Source organism: Limulus polyphemus, unplaced genomic scaffold (genome assembly GCF_000517525.1).
Source record: "Limulus polyphemus unplaced genomic scaffold, Limulus_polyphemus-2.1.2 Scaffold698, whole genome shotgun sequence".
Taxonomy (NCBI): Eukaryota; Metazoa; Arthropoda; class Merostomata; order Xiphosura; family Limulidae; genus Limulus; species Limulus polyphemus.
Genome location: NW_013666308.1, coordinates 296418 through 314638, shown reverse-complemented (window position 1 = coordinate 314638; position 18221 = coordinate 296418). Strand labels below are relative to the sequence as shown.

Sequence of the window (18221 nt, the reverse complement as noted above, 5' to 3'; positions counted from 1 at the left end):
ACTTCAGTGATTGTAAACACAGTGAAACAGCATGCATTGTCTTTAGAATAAAACAAAGATAAATTTACAGTTTTAAAAAATAAAAACTATTAGTTTTACAAGCATGTAAGATGACATAAAAATGAGTAATTGAAATTTACAGCAAAGATAAGCATTTTTAATAGTTTCTAAAAACAAAGCATATTTGTCCTTTTTGAATTTTTCAAAGCTGCAAATTCAAAGCTGTGTGTGTACCTTTTTTTGTGGAAGGTACATAACCTGAAGTTAGTTAATTTCAAGTTCAAACAGTTTCATTGAGCAGAAATAGTTTTTGTTTTTTTAGCAACAAATTATAAGATAACCTTATAACAGGTGGTGTTTGAATCAATGCACTTGGGCATTTAAGAGTTAACCTTTTTCTACCCTTGAAACCCACCATTGCAACTCATATATACTACAATTTTTAAATCTTCAGTAACAACATGATAGATTAAAATGAATGAACACATTTTCAATTTTGGATTAATTGGACTGATTTTATGTGTTTCTACCTAAAAAAAAGCCTCAGTATAAAAGCTGAAATATTGTCATACTCTATAAACAGACAGGAGCAGTCCAATAAAACCAAAACTACTGTGTCTACACAGCTTAAAATACCCTTGAAACAGGTAAACACGTTCTGTGGGATTTCATGCATAATACAGTTTTCATTCGGATCGGATATTGTCCTATTTCTAATGTTAACTCGGTGGCAGTCTGTTCCACAGTTTTATTACTTTTTCAAATGTTAGATTTATGAATTTTTTCCTACTGCCATCAGCTCAGTCTCATGATATTGATATTTTCTTTTAATAATTTGGAATACTTCAATTAGATCACACCTGACCCTTTTCAAGAGAGAGCGAGTTAAGAGATCTCAAACTATTTCTATATAACAACCTATCCTTCCTCGGAATCATTTTAGAAACTCTCTTCTGAATCCTTTCCAATAACTCTGTGTTCTGCTTAAGATAAAGGGACCAAAACTTCATACAGTACTCCAAAGAGGCTTAACTAGTAAATAACTCTCGCAAACTATTAAAAAACTGGTATACCTATTTCTACCCGGGAAAAAAAAAGAATATTTATGAAGAAAATGTAATATGAATATGCTTATCAAAATGAAATGTATAGCTTATGCTCTGATGAAATAAATTTTAACTTTTTACAAAATGAAATATTGGTATGATTTGTTTCTTATATACTTTCATAGTAGTATATAAGAATTTTTTTATTCACAATATAAACAATTTCAATTCATTAGTTATGAAATTATTGTTCTGTATATTTCAGGAAGAGACATCTCTTATGTCTTTTGAAGGTCAGAACCTGCTTGGAAGAAGTAAAATAATGGAAAAACTAAATGTAATGTATTTTAGTTTCAATCCATACCTCTATGTATTTAATTTTCCCTTTAGTTTTATTAAATAAAAAATTATTTTTAAATTACTGCATATGTTGTAACTATTACAGTATCAAAGATTTCTTAAGAAAACTTGAAATTAGTAACTTGTATGAAAAATCTCCATTTTTAGAAAAATAAAACATCTTGCATGTTTTATATGTATGGAATTATATCTTCATTCCAAAGAGAAAAGGAATGCATACAGCCTTTCAAATAAAATATTTTACTGCAGTATTTGAACTTTCCCTTTGCAATGGTGGCATTTGCTGGCAAAACTTTGAGATTGGCCACCAAGGGATTCATAAGTGGTTGTTATTTTTAAGATATAATGGTGTCCAATGATATGCCAGTTTTTGGCATTTAAACCATAACTTTTAAAGTGACAAAATCTTAGGTTTGTGATATGCTATTAAAAGAAAATATGTTTGTGAACAACTTCCCCTAAAATTATGGTCTTGATTTTTTTTTTAAGCTTGCTTTATCTTTTATATTTCATTTGAATTATGATGTTGAAGTCTGATATGAAAAGATTTTTTTTTGTTCAACAAGATGAGGCAGACTTAATTCAATTTACACTTGATTGTATGAAGTTCAATTTAGCTGACATGTCAGTTGTGTCAGACCTTGTTGGCTTAAGTAACTGCTTGAATGGGCAAAGAAAAGCACAGAAAAGAAATGTAAAACAAAAATATATAAATGAACATAATTTGATTAAGATAAAAGTTATTATCTTAATCAACAAAACTTTGTGATTAACAATTTAAAAAAGTTGGCTTATAATTTTGGTGTGGTAAAATAATTTTTATTGTATGCCAGTGACTGTAATCAGTAAAACTTGCATTATTTTTCAAACCAGTGAAAAAATTTGCAGTTTTATAAAAGAAAAACTTTATAAGAAATTTTAAAAGAATGTGAGCATTTTTTGTTTTTTACAATAAATATCAGAATGAAATATTTTAAAATTCTTAAAGCTGCAAGTTCATACAGATATTGCATCTATAATGTATTTTATTTGCAAAAGTTACATAGAAAGTAATTCTGAAGTTTCAAAACTATTTCATCCAGTAGCTCTTCCTTTTTTTTTGCAATGCAATAAAACAAACAATGCAACTGGGGCATTTGAACCAACACATCTAAATCTCATAGAATTAACATGAAATAAATAATTTTTTGCAAAGAACTTAATTCCGTTTAGAATTTTCAAGCTACAGTACAAGCAATAAAATCTTAAAACTATAAATTTGGCTTTCATCTGTATAGTCTTACTAATTTTATGCAAACTGTAAGTTCTAGCCTTTTTTTTTTTTTTCATTGAGACTTTCCATACAATTCAGATCATAATTACATATATTAATTAAAATATAGGCTTAGGAATAATAAATTAGGTAATTTGGATTCCTGACAGCTAAACTTTATACCACAACCTCAAACTTATAAATTATTTCTCAAAACTTTACATTAAATTATAAGAATTATTTTTTAAATGTACTTTGGATTTTGTCTTTTCAGAAAAAGTTCCATTATATAAATTAATAACATGAGTAAAAATTGAACAAGAAATGCTTATCTTTTCCTGTCATATGACCAAAAAAAAAAATCCTTATGGTAGATTCCCCAGTGGGTATGTTTACAGACTTCGAATGCTAAAATCTGGAGTTTTATTTCCCAAGGTGGACAGAGCACAAATAGCTCATTATGTGACTTTGCACTAAAAACAAGGAAAACACCCAGAAATTTTGTTGTAGTTTGCATGTTTTATTTTAACATAATATATTTTAAATGTCTTGAAAATTTAAACAGGTACTTTGAAAATATTAAAATGTTTGGGTACTGATGGATACATGTAGGGTTGTAACAGTATCAAAAATATTGTATTGTCATAAAGATGGAAAGTTACCATGATAAATTTGTTTCTATCACCTGTATCAATACAAATAAATAAACATATTTTATTGGAGTAAATGGAATTAAAGGTGTTATGTCATAAAAAGTAAACACAATTAAATAGTAATTTTAGGAATAAAATTGCAATTGATTGAATGTAAAATTTGTGAATAATAAACTAGACCTGGAATAATGATTTTATATTACAGATTTTTTTTATCTTAATATATTTTGTGCATAATAACCAAAGTAATATATATATCATATTATTTTAGAAATGTTTAATTTAGACATTTTTTTACAAAACTTATTTTGTATATTACTTTACATATTTATTGATCTTAATCTGTTATGATGATGGTGTTAGTGTAATATCTTTGTACAATATACATAACATACATGCATGTACAATATATACTTTTTAATAGAGAGGGACAAATATCAAATTCAATATCAGATATTAATTTTGCAATGAATAGGTTAATTGTGTAGCATTTCCATCAGCAGATTATCTCAAATGCTAATTCAGGCACAATACTACTTGCATATGCATCATACATAATAGTTATTGTATCGTCTATTCCAATCCGATATCTTACCTTTTTTCACATAGTAGCTTTTCTCGTTTTGTACTGCCCTTTATATGCGCAGATTTTTGCTTGCCAGTAGCTTTGATATTCCCAACTATCCTCACGTGTTTTCATGTGAGGCAGCTGCATGACAGCATGCAAATAACCATGCAACCACCCTTCACCAATAAGAGTGAGACACAACTCCTAGCACAGCTGACTCCCTCTATGCATCTTAGCTGAACTTCAATTCTCAATTGGCATTCGTGGTGTTAAGACGTGTTTTTTGCTCTTGTTTTACTTCACAGAATTTTCGGTCAGTTACTTGTTTTTTATGAGAACTTAGTTTTTCTTTATATTTGTTGAACTTCAGTTCTGGAATTTTCATTTGTACATGTTAGCACTATGTATCTTTTATTTTAATACGTGTTTCTTTGAAGTTCCCTGTTTGGATTTTTCTACTTCCACTCATAGTTACAATGAATTCTAAGTTTCACATTACAATTACTACCACTACTGTTCCTAATACAGTTAACCTTACTTTGTCTATAGTGGTTTCAGATCCACAACTCTCGGCAGAAGATGTTACAGCCTCAGTTTACTGGGAGTTGGGTACATTCATGCAGACTTCTGATTCACTTGAGGATTATCCTATCATGCCTTGTTCAGAGGTACTTGAACAAGAGGACAAAGGTTTTGACAGTCTGTTTCCTCCCCCACCCTATGCCACACAGTCATATTTAGCTCCAGTGGAAGTGCCAAGGCCTACTTGTCCTTTCCTGGAGTTGATCAACCAGGTTTGTTACATTTTTGTTTTTGTCTCCCATTTCCTTTGACTTCTCCCCTTCTATTTTAAGTGAGACACTTCAGGCCAATATCTTGTTCTCCCTCCTTGCTGCATATTGGAGTTCCTGCCAATAGGTTTGCAGACCAGCTACGTTCTGGGATCAGTATGCCTCAGCTCCCATGTAAGATGGAAACCCATGCTTTTGCTTACCATAGGTCTGCATTTCCTTTTTTGGACTCCCACCAGTTGGATTCTCTTCTGCCTCTGTGACATTCGGATCCAAATACTTCAATCACGTTTTCACAGCATCAGTTTTCCTGTATCTGTCTCACTTTATCCTCTCTCCTTCGTTCCCTATCCTCAATTCACCTTCAGACCGAGGCTCTTAATCGGTTCCCTGAGGAATTTTCAGTGGGGACTTGTGCCTTGATTTTTTTCCATTCTGACATGATTGTCCTCTTTTGCCATTTTGTCCTGTGTCCATTTACCCTCAACCTCTTTACGGGTATTGTGCACACCTCCTTTTTTAAGGCAAAATGTCTTTGGGAGTCTTCCTGACTAACTGAAGACCAGAGTCAGTCTGCATATTTGCAAACCTTCCTTTCCTCATTGGCTTTCCGTTTGTCTCAACCTCCTCCTCCTGAACCTGTTCCCATGGGGCTCTGCGATTAACCATTGGTTCTTTTGTTGACAGCTTCAGTGTCCCTGGCAGTCTCTGTGACTACATGGTGGGTACAGGTCCTTCAACACAGACCCTTTGGGTTCTACAGGTTCTTTCCAAAGGGCTTTTTCTTCACTTCAGTTCCCTTCCTCCCCTGTCCCCTCATATCAGATCCTTATCCTTCCTCCTCGGGATACCATTTTTAGCCAGTGTCTTTACTAGGCGGTTCTAGATTTTTTTTCATGATAATGAAGGTAGATGTCTCGGATGCTTACCTTCACATTCCTATATCCCTAGCTTTCTGGGATTTTCTTCATTTTGTGCATTGGGGTTACTTTTACCAGTTCTTTCATTCAGGCTAGCTATGACTCCCTAAGTTTTTGTCAAATAATCAAGGCTTGAGCCCATCTTTTCCATTCCAGGGGCTTTTGTTTCCACCATTCATGGATGACTAACTGTTTCTAGCTCCTTCACATGCCACCTCTTCCCTTCACACTTGTTTTATTTGAGAGGCTGCATGGGTTGACTGGTCAAGGTGGAGAAGTCCTTTCTCTTGTTCATCTTGGGAGTTTTTCAATTCCTGTCTCAACTGTGCCCTACCTTCTTCACTTCACCTGCAATCTGTGGAGCCTCTAGTTCATATCATTTCTTCATATCCTTCTCCAATTGTGTGAGAATCTCTACCCCTTTTGGGTATATGGACTTCAGTGAAGGCTCTGATTCCTGTTGTTCAAGCCCACATGCAACCTTTTCAGTGTACTTAACATAATCAGTGGAACTTTGTTCAGGATCCGTTCGGTGCCCCTATCCATCTCCTTCTTCCCTTTCATGTGGACTTCATCTGGTGGTTGAACAGAGACAACACCACAGTGGGTGTTCCTCTTCTTCCTCATCATCTGAAGGTGCAACTCTTCATAGATGCTTCTCTTTTGGGTTGGAGTGTGTATTTGGACATGCAGGAGATTTTGGAACATTGGTCTAACATGGAGTAATCTCTGCATATCAATCTCTTGGAGCTGCTAGCTATCTGTGGGCTTTGGTTCACTTCCATCCTTCTCTCTGGAACTGGTCGGTATGATCCATTCTGACAACTCAATGGTTGTCTTGGACATCACTTGGCAAGGGGGCACTTGGTCAAGGTCTCTTTGTTTCCACCTGTTGGATCTCATGTTTTAGCCCCATAGCCTTCACATCTGATTGTTGGTGTGTCTTATACTGGGTGCCTTGAATCATTCCAACCCACTTTGTCACTTATCTTTTGTCTGAGCTCTCTGCTGTTATGTGTCTCATACTGCTCCCTTCCATCGTTCCCGTTCCCATTTGTTCAATCATTGGAACCCTTCATTTTCCATGATATTTCTCCTAATACCCTTATGCATTGGATTTGCTACCTTATTTGCCTGGCTTACTCATCCGTGTCTCATGATCATTCTCGTCTGTTCCACGTCTCCTCCCATCAAATCTGTCACCTTACCATTTCCATGGATGCCATAGATATAATTCGTGTCAGCATCTGGATCACTCCCCATACATTTATTTCACATTAGCTTCATCATCTGGCCATTTCCTGACCACAAGCTGTAGTGTGAGAAAAGCATGTTCAGGAAGATATTCAGATAAATTGTCTGCTGATTTAGATTCATTCAAAAGTTCATCTTCTAAGTCACTATCTGTAGATGAGCTGTCACAATCTCTCACACTAGATAGTGTTTGTGGTTCAAATCCAGGCAAGCAGAAAGTCATGATAATATTGGATGAGTTACCAGATGTCACATGTGACACCTTGTTGTTGATGTTAGAGATTCATTACTTCATCGTGTTGAGTTGCAATGTTGTCAAATGTGTGATGACCCTTGACGTGCCCAATGCCATCATGACTGTTTGCATTTTTCAGTCAAGTATAAAATTACCATTAACTCCAAGAAAGCTGCACATTTGTCTGCTACTCCAGATATTCACATTGACATTGATGTTTGGTACAAGTTGCAGTAGAGAGATGACATTTTGTTGGACTTCATCAAACATGCTCTTGGTCAATGTTGTGGACAGCTGCTTGTGACTAGGAAGAATATACTAAGAAATGATGGCTGCCATTAGATCTTGAAAATCTTTTTTGGATTGCAGTGTACTGGCAATAAAATTGATTAGTTTGTGATGTACTTCTGATGAGGGTGTGTAGACTTGTATTTAGTTGATTCTGTACAGTACTCTGCTATTGATTACACTAGAAATACAAAAGCGTATCTCAGTTATATATAGAATATGGTTTATAATAACTAAAAATGATGAATATAGTTCAAAATGTGGTAAATTTAGTTTAGCTATAGAATATAGTTTATAATAATAAAAACAATACTAAATTAATGGAAATAATAAAAAATATAGTTTAACATGCGTGAGAAATTTAGTTTACCTATGTTATATTGTATAATTTGCATAGAATATAGTTCATATTAATAAAATAATAAAAAGGCTTACCTTCAGATGTGTCAACAGGTTAGAAGTGGTTTTTCCTGAAGTAGAAATAGTCTGCTTACAATATTTACACCTTGCCTTGATGTCAGTAGGAATTATGAAGTGTTTATGTACCACTGATAGTAGTTTAGCAGCCATCTCAAATTCTCTCAAGTGACTTTATTGGATTAATAATCATCTAATACAATAACATTTAAGGTGGTTGGAGAGTATTGACCTGATTTAACCCTTTCACCATGGGCATCTTTTACTGAGTATGTCATGATGTTTTTATTATGCTACATTCAAAATTTAATTAAACTATTTTTTGTTTGTGTTATATCAATTAGTATAGCATAAAATTGTAGCTTATAATCCATAGTTTAATAGTACATAAGTTTAAGTTCTTAATCTTATAGGGCAATATTTAAAAAAATCCTGAATTTCTCATAGTGTGAAAAATGTGACTTCTTTTCTATAGGCATCTCCTCTTCTCTAATTTATTTACCACCCATCCAAGAATTACAAAACTTAATGTAAATTACTCATTATAATGTTGTTATTACTCAGGCAAAGCATAATTTTCATAGCTTTCAATTTTGTTTGGTTAGAGCCACCAAATAGAAATTCAGATCTCTCTTGCCACACCCACCTGTCACATTTTGTTTTTCAGGATTTGCCAGTATTTCTCTCTGATATTCAATACTATATTATTTATAACCAATAGAAAGCCAAGGTTTTTATCTATAAAATGAGTATTATATTATGTTGTTTTCTGTGGCAAAAAAATATTAATTCTTTTTCAGTATAAGCTTTGTTCCCACGAGAAAGTTTCCCGTGGGAATGAAACTTGTACTGAAAGAGAAATTCATGTGCTGTGGATGTAATAATGATAGTCTAGAAATTTAATGAGTACAAAAGTTGACATTTACTCTTACAGTATTAAGTATTCATTAAATCATTCAGCAAATGTGAATACTATGCCAGTGAATTAAAATACGATATGAATACTCCCAAAGCTGTATTTGAGTGCATTCAAATATGTATACCCCATGTCTGGCTACCTCACGTGAAAACACATCAGGGTAGGTGGGAGTATCAAGGCTAATGGCGAGTGAAAGTTTAAGCATATAGAGGGCAGTACAAGTCGAGAAAAACTTGTGCGAGAAGAGGTAGGAATCAATTGGAAATACATTTTCAATGTAGGAGAATTTTAACTTTCACACACAAATCAGATGTATTACAGAAGTATTTGTACTCAAGGTATGTTTGTGAATTGATGACATAAGTCTGAATCAAACTGTGACAAGTTGAAGTACAAGGTGATGTTCATGTGAAGAATAAAAATACTTTGGTCTATTGTACAATTTGCACGTTGCATTTGCATAGCCACTAGAACCTCCAAAATGCATATCTAGTTTTTTTTCAATATCCCTATGTGTTGTATTTGATACTTTCCCCTACCATGAAGTGTCACTAAATCAGGAATGTATGGTAAAATGAACAGTTGATAACTCTGACATCAAAATAAATAGAAACATATTGAATGATACTTTGTAAAAATTTGTGGCATGCACTCTTTGATCCCCACTCATGTATGATGGGTTAAAGAGTGCGTGTCCTGGTAGTTGTAATACAGATAGTTATGTAGTTTAAGTAAACATAATGTCCATTCATTGTATGCCACAGGTGGTCACAGTAGTGGTAACAAGAACAAGCATAATCTAAACAACAGGCTTTGCTGGGGTTGTAAGGCAGTCTTATGCTGCCACATTCCTCGAGAGGATCAACAATGGCCACTCATCCAGAACTGATTAAATTTCAAAGACAATGGTGAAGTTTAATATTATACCATAATGAAGTGGTACCTTTGGCACATTTTTGGTAACACTGGATATCTGATATCCAACCAAAACAACTATTTGCCCATGCCTACTGTTTAGTAAGTAATGTAGGCTTATACTCTTTAGTGTTAACATATGTATGTAAATACAAGTACTAGATCCTGATAATCTAATACTAATATGAAGTAATTTGTGATGCCCAAGCTCAGATTGCTTAAGACCCAAGTTGTGTTTTCTACTGTAGCTCTTATATGGAAAATTCTGACTGCTCTTTTGACTTTGTCTATAGTAAGAGCTTGTTTAGCAGACAGTGTGATATGCAAGCATACTATGTATTTCCAAATCTTTAGTTGACATATAAACATTTTCCAAACTTTGTTGAATATTGAGTATTTTGTTCTTGATATGGAATGTTGGTAAAGGGAATCATTAATTTTTTTTTTCTCCATAGTTACTCATAGAAGTATGTCAGTCAACAAGGGTTTCCATGTGCTTTCTCATTGGTAAGATTGCTGTAATGTCAAACACACTGTATAGAAATTGACAGTGATCTTTTCAATTGACAAGTCAGATGATACCCCAGGAATGTAACATATCTTGTTTTAAAGTGAGTGATCACCAGTAATGTGGATTGCACCTGTGTCCTTAAAAAAATGGCATTGTTGATTTTCATATATAAAGCCTTGTTTTTCAAGTCTGGAATAACTTAAAATACAAACACAATGAGAACTACAACTAAAACTATAACAAATAACTTAGCAAGTTTAATACCTTTTAATAACTTAGAATACACATCTGTCCAATATAGGTGGCATACTTTACACTTGTTCTTAACATTGATTATTTGATTGAAATAAAGATTATTTACTGTGTGAAACTTGTGTCCAGTCTTTTTCTTTATGTCAGACTCAGTCAAGGTCAGAGAAAATCAGATTTCTTCTCTGCTGTATATTTTCTGGCAAGCCTCCAGTTTTCTTGCAATTCCTACTCTATTCCCCAACAATAACATGGTGCAACTGAGAAAACCGTAACAGATATGACCAAAGCACAATTCATTGTCAATAAAGTGAACTTTTAAAGCAGTGTAGTCACCCAAAGCTCTGGCTGACAACACACCAGTATCAATACAAGAATTTCCATCAGTATTGTGCTTTTAGGATCCCTTGGATGTTTATTCTAGTCCTAACATATAACTTTGGTATTACTTTCTAATGAAAAAAAAATTCTACTAGACAAACCATATTGTGGATTTAGCACATGCACTTAAAGCTTTAAAACCAGAATTTTCTACATAGTACATTAGCAGCAAGTTCTCTGTCTAAAAAATTAGCCACTGAATCAAGATATTTCGAGGTCTGACTGGATGAACTGTCCAATGGTTTAGGGAGGATGCAGGAAATAATACTTTGCTGATTTTTTTACATCTGTATGTTTTCCTTTGATCATTATCATTAGAAATTGCAAAACTTTACGCTCAATTTCATTTATCCTATTTATGTGGATGGTTATCACACAAATATACAGAAACATTGTAGGTTACTTCTTAACCCTTTTGCATGATATATTTTTAATACAGATTGGGCAAACAGGATTTTCACCACCCTCCTGAGTTTAATCATTTCCATATGGTGTTCTTTCTTAGTAATAAAATTAGGCTTGTCATCACTGTTTGCAGTCATGTTTGTTTTGCTTTGTAAATAGGAACGAACATGTGGTTGTAGAGTAAAGTATGAAACAAAAATTTATTGCCTATTATAAAAGTATACTTCCACAAAAGTAAATCTAGGTTGTGTCGTGTTTGAAGGTTCTTATGCTAGCCAGGAATTGGAAGGTAGTTCTAAACATTCAAAAATTCGTGAGGTGGCATTCAAGCATCTTTTTTTCTTTAGTTAAGAAAACTTTTTTTACAGTGTTTGAATAGTAATCACACACAGAAAATTCAATCTTTTGATTTGTGTAATGCCTATTACTTAAAGAAATGTTCTATCTAAACAAACGTGGACACCATGTCCAAATATTATGCATAACCATTCCTTCCATACATTGGAGTAGTCTGTTATGGTGGAGCAAGGAGTGGGAGGTATGTTTAGTGGCTGCATTGCTTGAATAAAATGTACTGAATTCTTAGTGTAAAAGACGTAAGAGCAGTGATATGGGAAAAATAAGTATGAAACCTATGCCAACACTAATAATTTTAATATTCAATTAATCAACAATATTATGTTAAAAATACAATTGTTAACCTAAAATGATGATTATTAAATAAATATTTCTTTTACTTAAGTCGGCTCCAGATTTTTAATTGGCAGCAATCAAGATGCTTTTGCAATGCAAACTTACTGTATGGCTATACAAGTACCACACAATGTACATGAACAATATGATTTGTTTTAAATGTAAAAACATGATTACTGTTCTTCATAATGTATTTTTAAATTACCTGTGACTGTTTTAGTTCATTTATGTGAATTACCTATAAAATAAAAGTGTTTTCAATGAAATATATATATATTAGTAGTGATGGTGATTATGCAAATCAGTACTATTGAAGGTTGGAACCTTTGTTCTGTAATGTGTTTTGAAACCCTGAAGGTCAAAATTTACCCTTCACAGTACTAGGACTATAAATTATGATGATAATTGTTTTAGGCTATAAACTTACTGGGAATTTCTTAACCACAACATTATCAAAATATTGATGACAATCAGCTCTAGATGCATGTGATTGAAAGTAATGTGTAAGTGTTCATTTGATGTAAGAAGTATTTGGCATCTAGTAGTCACTATATGGTTATTAAAATGTATCTTCTAGTCACTGCTTTATTGTTAAAAAAATTATCCTCTAGTCACTATTTTGTTGTTGAAATTCATCTTTTACTCTATTTGATTGCAAAAATGTCTTCTGGTCACTGTTTGATTATTAATATGCACCTTCTGGTCACTATTTGGTTGTTAAAATATATGAAGCGTTACTAATTTTTGACTAATTTTTTCTATTTACAGTGTTTAACATTTCAGAAAATTGCCCACAGCATCACTAAGGTCGATTGTCAGCCAATGTTTGATGGTGGTGTTTTAGTTTGCGTTTTAGGTCAACTTAAGGTAGGTAAAGAAAATGGAGTTTGTTTGCAGGATTTTAAATCGGTACACAATTACATTATATCATTATCTCAAAGTTGAAAATCTAAAGTGCAGCATATAAGGATAATGATTTTAATTTGTGTGAGGAAAAAGTTTTAAATTTAAGGTAACTAAGGAAATTAGTTTGCAGAAACATTGTTTTATGATTTTCTATTATGTGAAATTGCTAAAGTACTATTCTTGTCATTTGAATGTATTTGTAAATCAAAGAGGTGAGTATAAGAATTTTTGCTTTATTTCTAAACATTTTGCATATAAACTTATAGTTAACCAGGTTTTACAATAACACCAATAAAGGTAATTGAGCGTGCAAATGTCGTAATACTTATGGAATGTCCTTAGCCTAAGGGACCTTAAGGTGTATGTATGTATGTACATATATGTATTGATACAGGCACATGCAGTTACTTAGGTAAATAGTATATATATGTACTATGTACTACTCTTTTGTGCTTCAGTGGTGTTGAAGCACAGTAGGGTACATGTCAGTGAACTTTCACAAAATGATTTGTTCTTTATTGAACTTGATGTTACCAATGTTCATAGTAGTCGTGTTTATTTCTCTGAGTTTCGTAATGAATAAACCCAACTAGTGCCTTTTCAAAGCAGCAAAGTTACTGCTGAAGTGTGTACCACATTTAACTCTTTCTGTATTACTGGGTCAAAGTGCATGTGTGATGACTTTTACAGAGTTGCATTCAAATTAAACAAGTTTATTGTTAGTGTACATTAATAAAAACGTAGTTTATAATTCAGTTTTATATTATCTAAGTTTACATTTCATAATTTCCAAAGGAAATATTTAAGTAAATTCTCTAACTTCACTTCTCTGCCATTATCCTTTTCAGATTTTCTGTCTGCCTTAATATGACTTTTAGAATTTAAAAACTATAGTTAATAACATGCTAGTATCTAAAATTCAAACCTTTTACATTCTCGATTTGCTGAGATATCAATGAATTTGTTTAACCCACTAAACAAGTCCCTGCCATCTTATTATAGCTTTCAAAGAGTTATTTAAACCACATGTCATCCTTATTCAATGGACATGTTTATAACCAATGGAATTCTTTGAGTTTTCCCCTACAAAACCTTATTACAGATATTTCTTTATGATGGGCATATGTAGACAGTTGACCTTAGGTTCTTTGTTGGGATCAACTCTGAGCAGCTAACTGAATTCTTCTGACCTGTTTATAGCTTAGTTAGAAAGACAGTTAAATTATAGTTGCTTTGGGACATTTTATTCTAGTGCCTGATGTATATATATTTTTCTATGTGTGTGTTCTAAAATGCATATTTGGAAGCTACTGCATGAATATTTTAATTAAACAACTAACTTAGTGAGAAAAAAGCAGGGCTACTGACATGTCATTAAGTGCAAGAGGCCTGAACTTAGGTGTAAATGCTAAATTTCTTGTTTCTTATTTATATTTTTCAATTATTATTATTATTATATATTTTTATGCAAAAGTAGACAAAATGTAAAAATGAGAAACTTTTTAGGTTACGTAACAAAACTCGGATAAAATTTTAAATTTCATGAGCTCGTTCGATCTATATCTCAAGCTCAAGGTATGGGCATGTCTTAAATCTGATCGTTTGTTCATCCTGATTTTTACTGGAAACGTCCCACTATGATTTATTGCTTCTCACATACAGAGAATGGGTCCAAAAGTACAGTAAGTATAACCAAAAACTAAAAACTTAAATGTGAAAAGGTTAGAAGCTGAGGCTGTTAGGATAACTAATTGTACTTGTCTATTACAAGGTGCAGTCATTCTAGGAAAAAACAGATTCATTTTATTTCACTGTAAACTGATGATTTCACTACAGTTAGTATGAGAATAGAGAAAATAACATACAAAGTTTTACCATTATTCTTTTATAAATAAAAATGCAGTGTATTATTGTCTACCATCAAGTTGAGTTGTCCTTGATCAAAAAGTTTGTTGTTGTACCATATGTTCTGAAGTTTTTATTGTCCTGTATAACTAGATTACAAGCTAAAGTGGTGTTTATTAGATAAATTTATTAGGAAAGTTAAAACATTGGTGTGTTGCATATGCATGTGTGGAAAACCTGGAAAGGCAAGGAAAAATGTAGAAAGAATGAGGCCACCCTGTTGCTATACTACCTAGTGAAAGCCTAAGTATTTCGTGAATATGAACACTTAATCTTTGAATTTTCATAAGTACTTTATTTTAAAGTTTGTTTTATTATTAAGACTTTTAACATGTTTAATTTTATCCATTTGGAAATAGCATTTTCTAAAGGAAAGAAAAAAAAACAGTTTAAAAATTTTGGTCTTCATTTTCAAGGTTTAGTTGATTTATTCCGCGAACTTATAATATTTCTATTGGCAAGCATACTTCAGAGTATAAAATAGCAGTCCTCATTCCGCGAACTGGTGAGGGTAAAAATATACAATAAAAACATATATTCTATAATTTGTTGAAATTACTGAGGACCACTTGAGAAACATCTTATACTAACATTATAAAAATTTAATCAACCTTTAAACTTCAACATTTCTTTCAAACGTGTTTTAGTAATATCAGTACTATCTACCTCTTATATGTTTATGATAATTTTAAATGGTTTACTTTTATAAAGAAGAATGGTTGTGGAATTTTTAAATGATTTCTTATACAAAACTTAACTTATAATATTTCTATTGGCAAGCATACTTCAGAGTATAAAATAGCAGTCCAATGGAGGGGAGGGATATTGCAATCGGGTCCTCATGTTATGTGTGTTTCTTAAACTAATAAACCGATGTACATAAAAATTTTACACAAGATGGTAAGTCAGTATGGGACAAACCTCCCCAATTTGGTGTGAATCCAAATTCAGATTCTGGATCACTTTCAAGCATTCTTTATAATGGGGAGATAAGATATTTTCACAGTTTTGGGTTAACAACTCTCTAAAGTGTAATTGGACTTGTACCAAATTTCATAGGCACATTAAGGTTGAGACTCCTCATCACATTACAAAAAAGTATCCAGATTATTGATCACTCTGGATCCGAGAAGGATTTTTGAAGGTGAAACTTGACATTATCCATTATAGACACACACAATCTTGAAAAGGAGCAGTGGGGCTAGGGTATGCAATCTCTCTGATTCCTCGTTTTATATTTTCTTGTTACACTCCCAAATATTTCTGTAGAGCATTATGATATATGACAGTGGTTCCCAGACCGGTAAAATTCCAAAAAAATTTTCATAGAAAAGTACTCGAGTGACTTTTAGTCATCAAATATTGAAAATAAACGTAAATAAGTGTCAGTGCTTTCTACAGCCAAGACACATTGTGAACTGGTATAAATTAATTCAAGGACCAATACCATTCCGGCATTGTGGAAACACCGATATATATTATATCTTAGACAGGAATTACATTCTGTAATGATTTACTAACTAAGCTTACAGTTAAATATTGTGTCATGAGACAAACAACAACTTGAATAAAATCTTATTCAGAAGTCTGGTTATTGATTCACCAGGTACTACTCATTAAACATGAACTATACTCCCGAACCAGCGAAATTAATTTTGAACCAATTTTTAAGAGCTTTTTTTTTGTAAAATTTGTGTATTAAGTATAAAGTACGAGTAAATGACATTTTAGGGTACAGATAATATTGGACTTTCTTTGTTATATATATATTCCAGTAATCAAATAGGATTAATTATGATAAAAAATAGCAATAAACAAAAATGATTGTTTTTAATTGCAAACTTGTACTGAAGCATTATCAGTAATGAAGGTTTAATTTCAATGTCTACATTGAATTATAAACATAATTTATCTCTGTGAATGCAGTGAAATATTCAGGGTTTATCATAAATGTTTTATTGTTAGCTATCACAGTGAAACAGGGTGGCCACACTCACTCTAATATATGTTTTGTAATTTTTCAGGTCTGCACCCAATTTGTAACATGCTCACATTTTTCATTCAAAACCCATATTTCCCTTTTACTTTTTCAAGTTTCCCAAATTTCTACAATATTCCCCCGACCTTTTGGAAATTTTTCATGCCCTTAAAATTTTCTGGTTTGTGGCCAACCTGCTGAAAAAAAAAAAGTTTCTCTTTATAAATGGCATTGTTATGCAAGATAACTTATGTAAATATTAAATAGAACAGATGGGCATGGTAGAAACTAAATCAGTGAATGTAAACAAACTTATTAAATATTTCCAGAACTTTATGTAGCATTACTTCCTTTATTTTCCCAGAATTTCTGAGTTTCAGAGGTTAAGGTGGGGTAATTTGTTACTGCCTTTGATAGTTTAGTTTGAGTACCATTGTTGAATTTACTAGATTAACAATGACGTTTGTCATACATATTTGTTTTATTTTAATTGGTAATATTTGTTACATTGCATGTGGTTTCATCAAAATATTTCTAATACATCCTTACAACTTTTTTTTTCTTTTTTTCAGACAGATGATGATCCTCCTCATACATTTTCTCAAACATTTGTTCTTAAACCTTACAATGAAGGATTTTATGTGCAGCATGATGTGTTTAGGATAGCAGTACATGATGCAGCATGATACTGTGGTTGTCTTCTATCATCTTTTGTTGAAACTGCTATTGTTGCTATTGAAAAAAAAATGTGTTTCCAATTTCATTGTTACAAGTGTTAAAAAATAGGGAGGGATTCTTTTTCAGCAGAAACAACATTTTGTTTAATGTTCTTTTTATTGTATTAAGTATTTTGAATCACTTAGAGAGAAATAAAGATGGCCTAAAGTATTTTTTTTAACTACTTTCTATTTATAAGTACAAATCTTCAGTTTTAAGAAGAAGAATTTGCATTAAAATGTAATTGCTTTATTATACAATCTTTTGAATTTATTATCCATTTTAAATACACTTTCTTAAGTATGTTAACAGAATGTTTCAAGACATCATGCTTCATTACTTGTAAATCATAGCATCAGCAGGATTTGTTAGTAACAGTGCTCACAATTTAAAAATTTTATCTCCATATCTCAGAACTTTATACTAGAGATATAACCTTTATTGGTTCATAACTTCCGTGTTCTAGTTGTTTTTTACTTGACAACAGCTACTACCCATATCTGAATTGGAAGAAGAGGTTTATTTAATTATCTTGTATCAATTCCAAAAATAAACATTTTCCATAGACAGAATTGTAGACTGCTTTTTTTTACAAAACATTGCATCATTGATTATTGATGAGTTTGTTATTACTTATAACAGGATGAGTAAATTAAACATGTAGAACTGCAAATGTATTTTTAGTACAAGATTAAACCATTTTTAGATATCTGTTAAATGTAAAGTATATGTAAGTTCCTAAAACTAAGTGAATATTATGCATATTATTTGAAAGACAATTGGGAAAGTTTAAGACTTAGCAAAAGAAAAACAAAGTTTCAAAAACTATAATTTTTAGTAGTTTATGTTAGCATTTGT

The 18221-nt window shown here is 32.1% G+C and overlaps 1 protein-coding gene across 2 annotated transcripts in view; it reads left to right on the top strand.

Annotated features, from left to right (window-relative positions):
• Positions 1-17935, top strand: part of LOC106460047 (probable nuclear transport factor 2) — a 42939-nt gene extending 25004 nt beyond the window's left edge. The window contains exons 2-4 of one of the 2 annotated variants that reach the window (XM_013919731.2): positions 1312-1383; positions 12626-12724; positions 17219-17935. In XM_013919731.2, coding sequence (XP_013775185.1) covers positions 1312-1383; positions 12626-12724; positions 17219-17332 — 285 coding nt within the window. In that variant the 3' untranslated portion in view covers positions 17333-17935. The remainder of the gene's footprint in view (positions 1-1311; positions 1384-12625; positions 12725-17218) is intronic. The other variant, XM_013919732.2, reaches the window with a different exon arrangement.
• Positions 17936-18221: the final 286 nt, after the last annotated feature.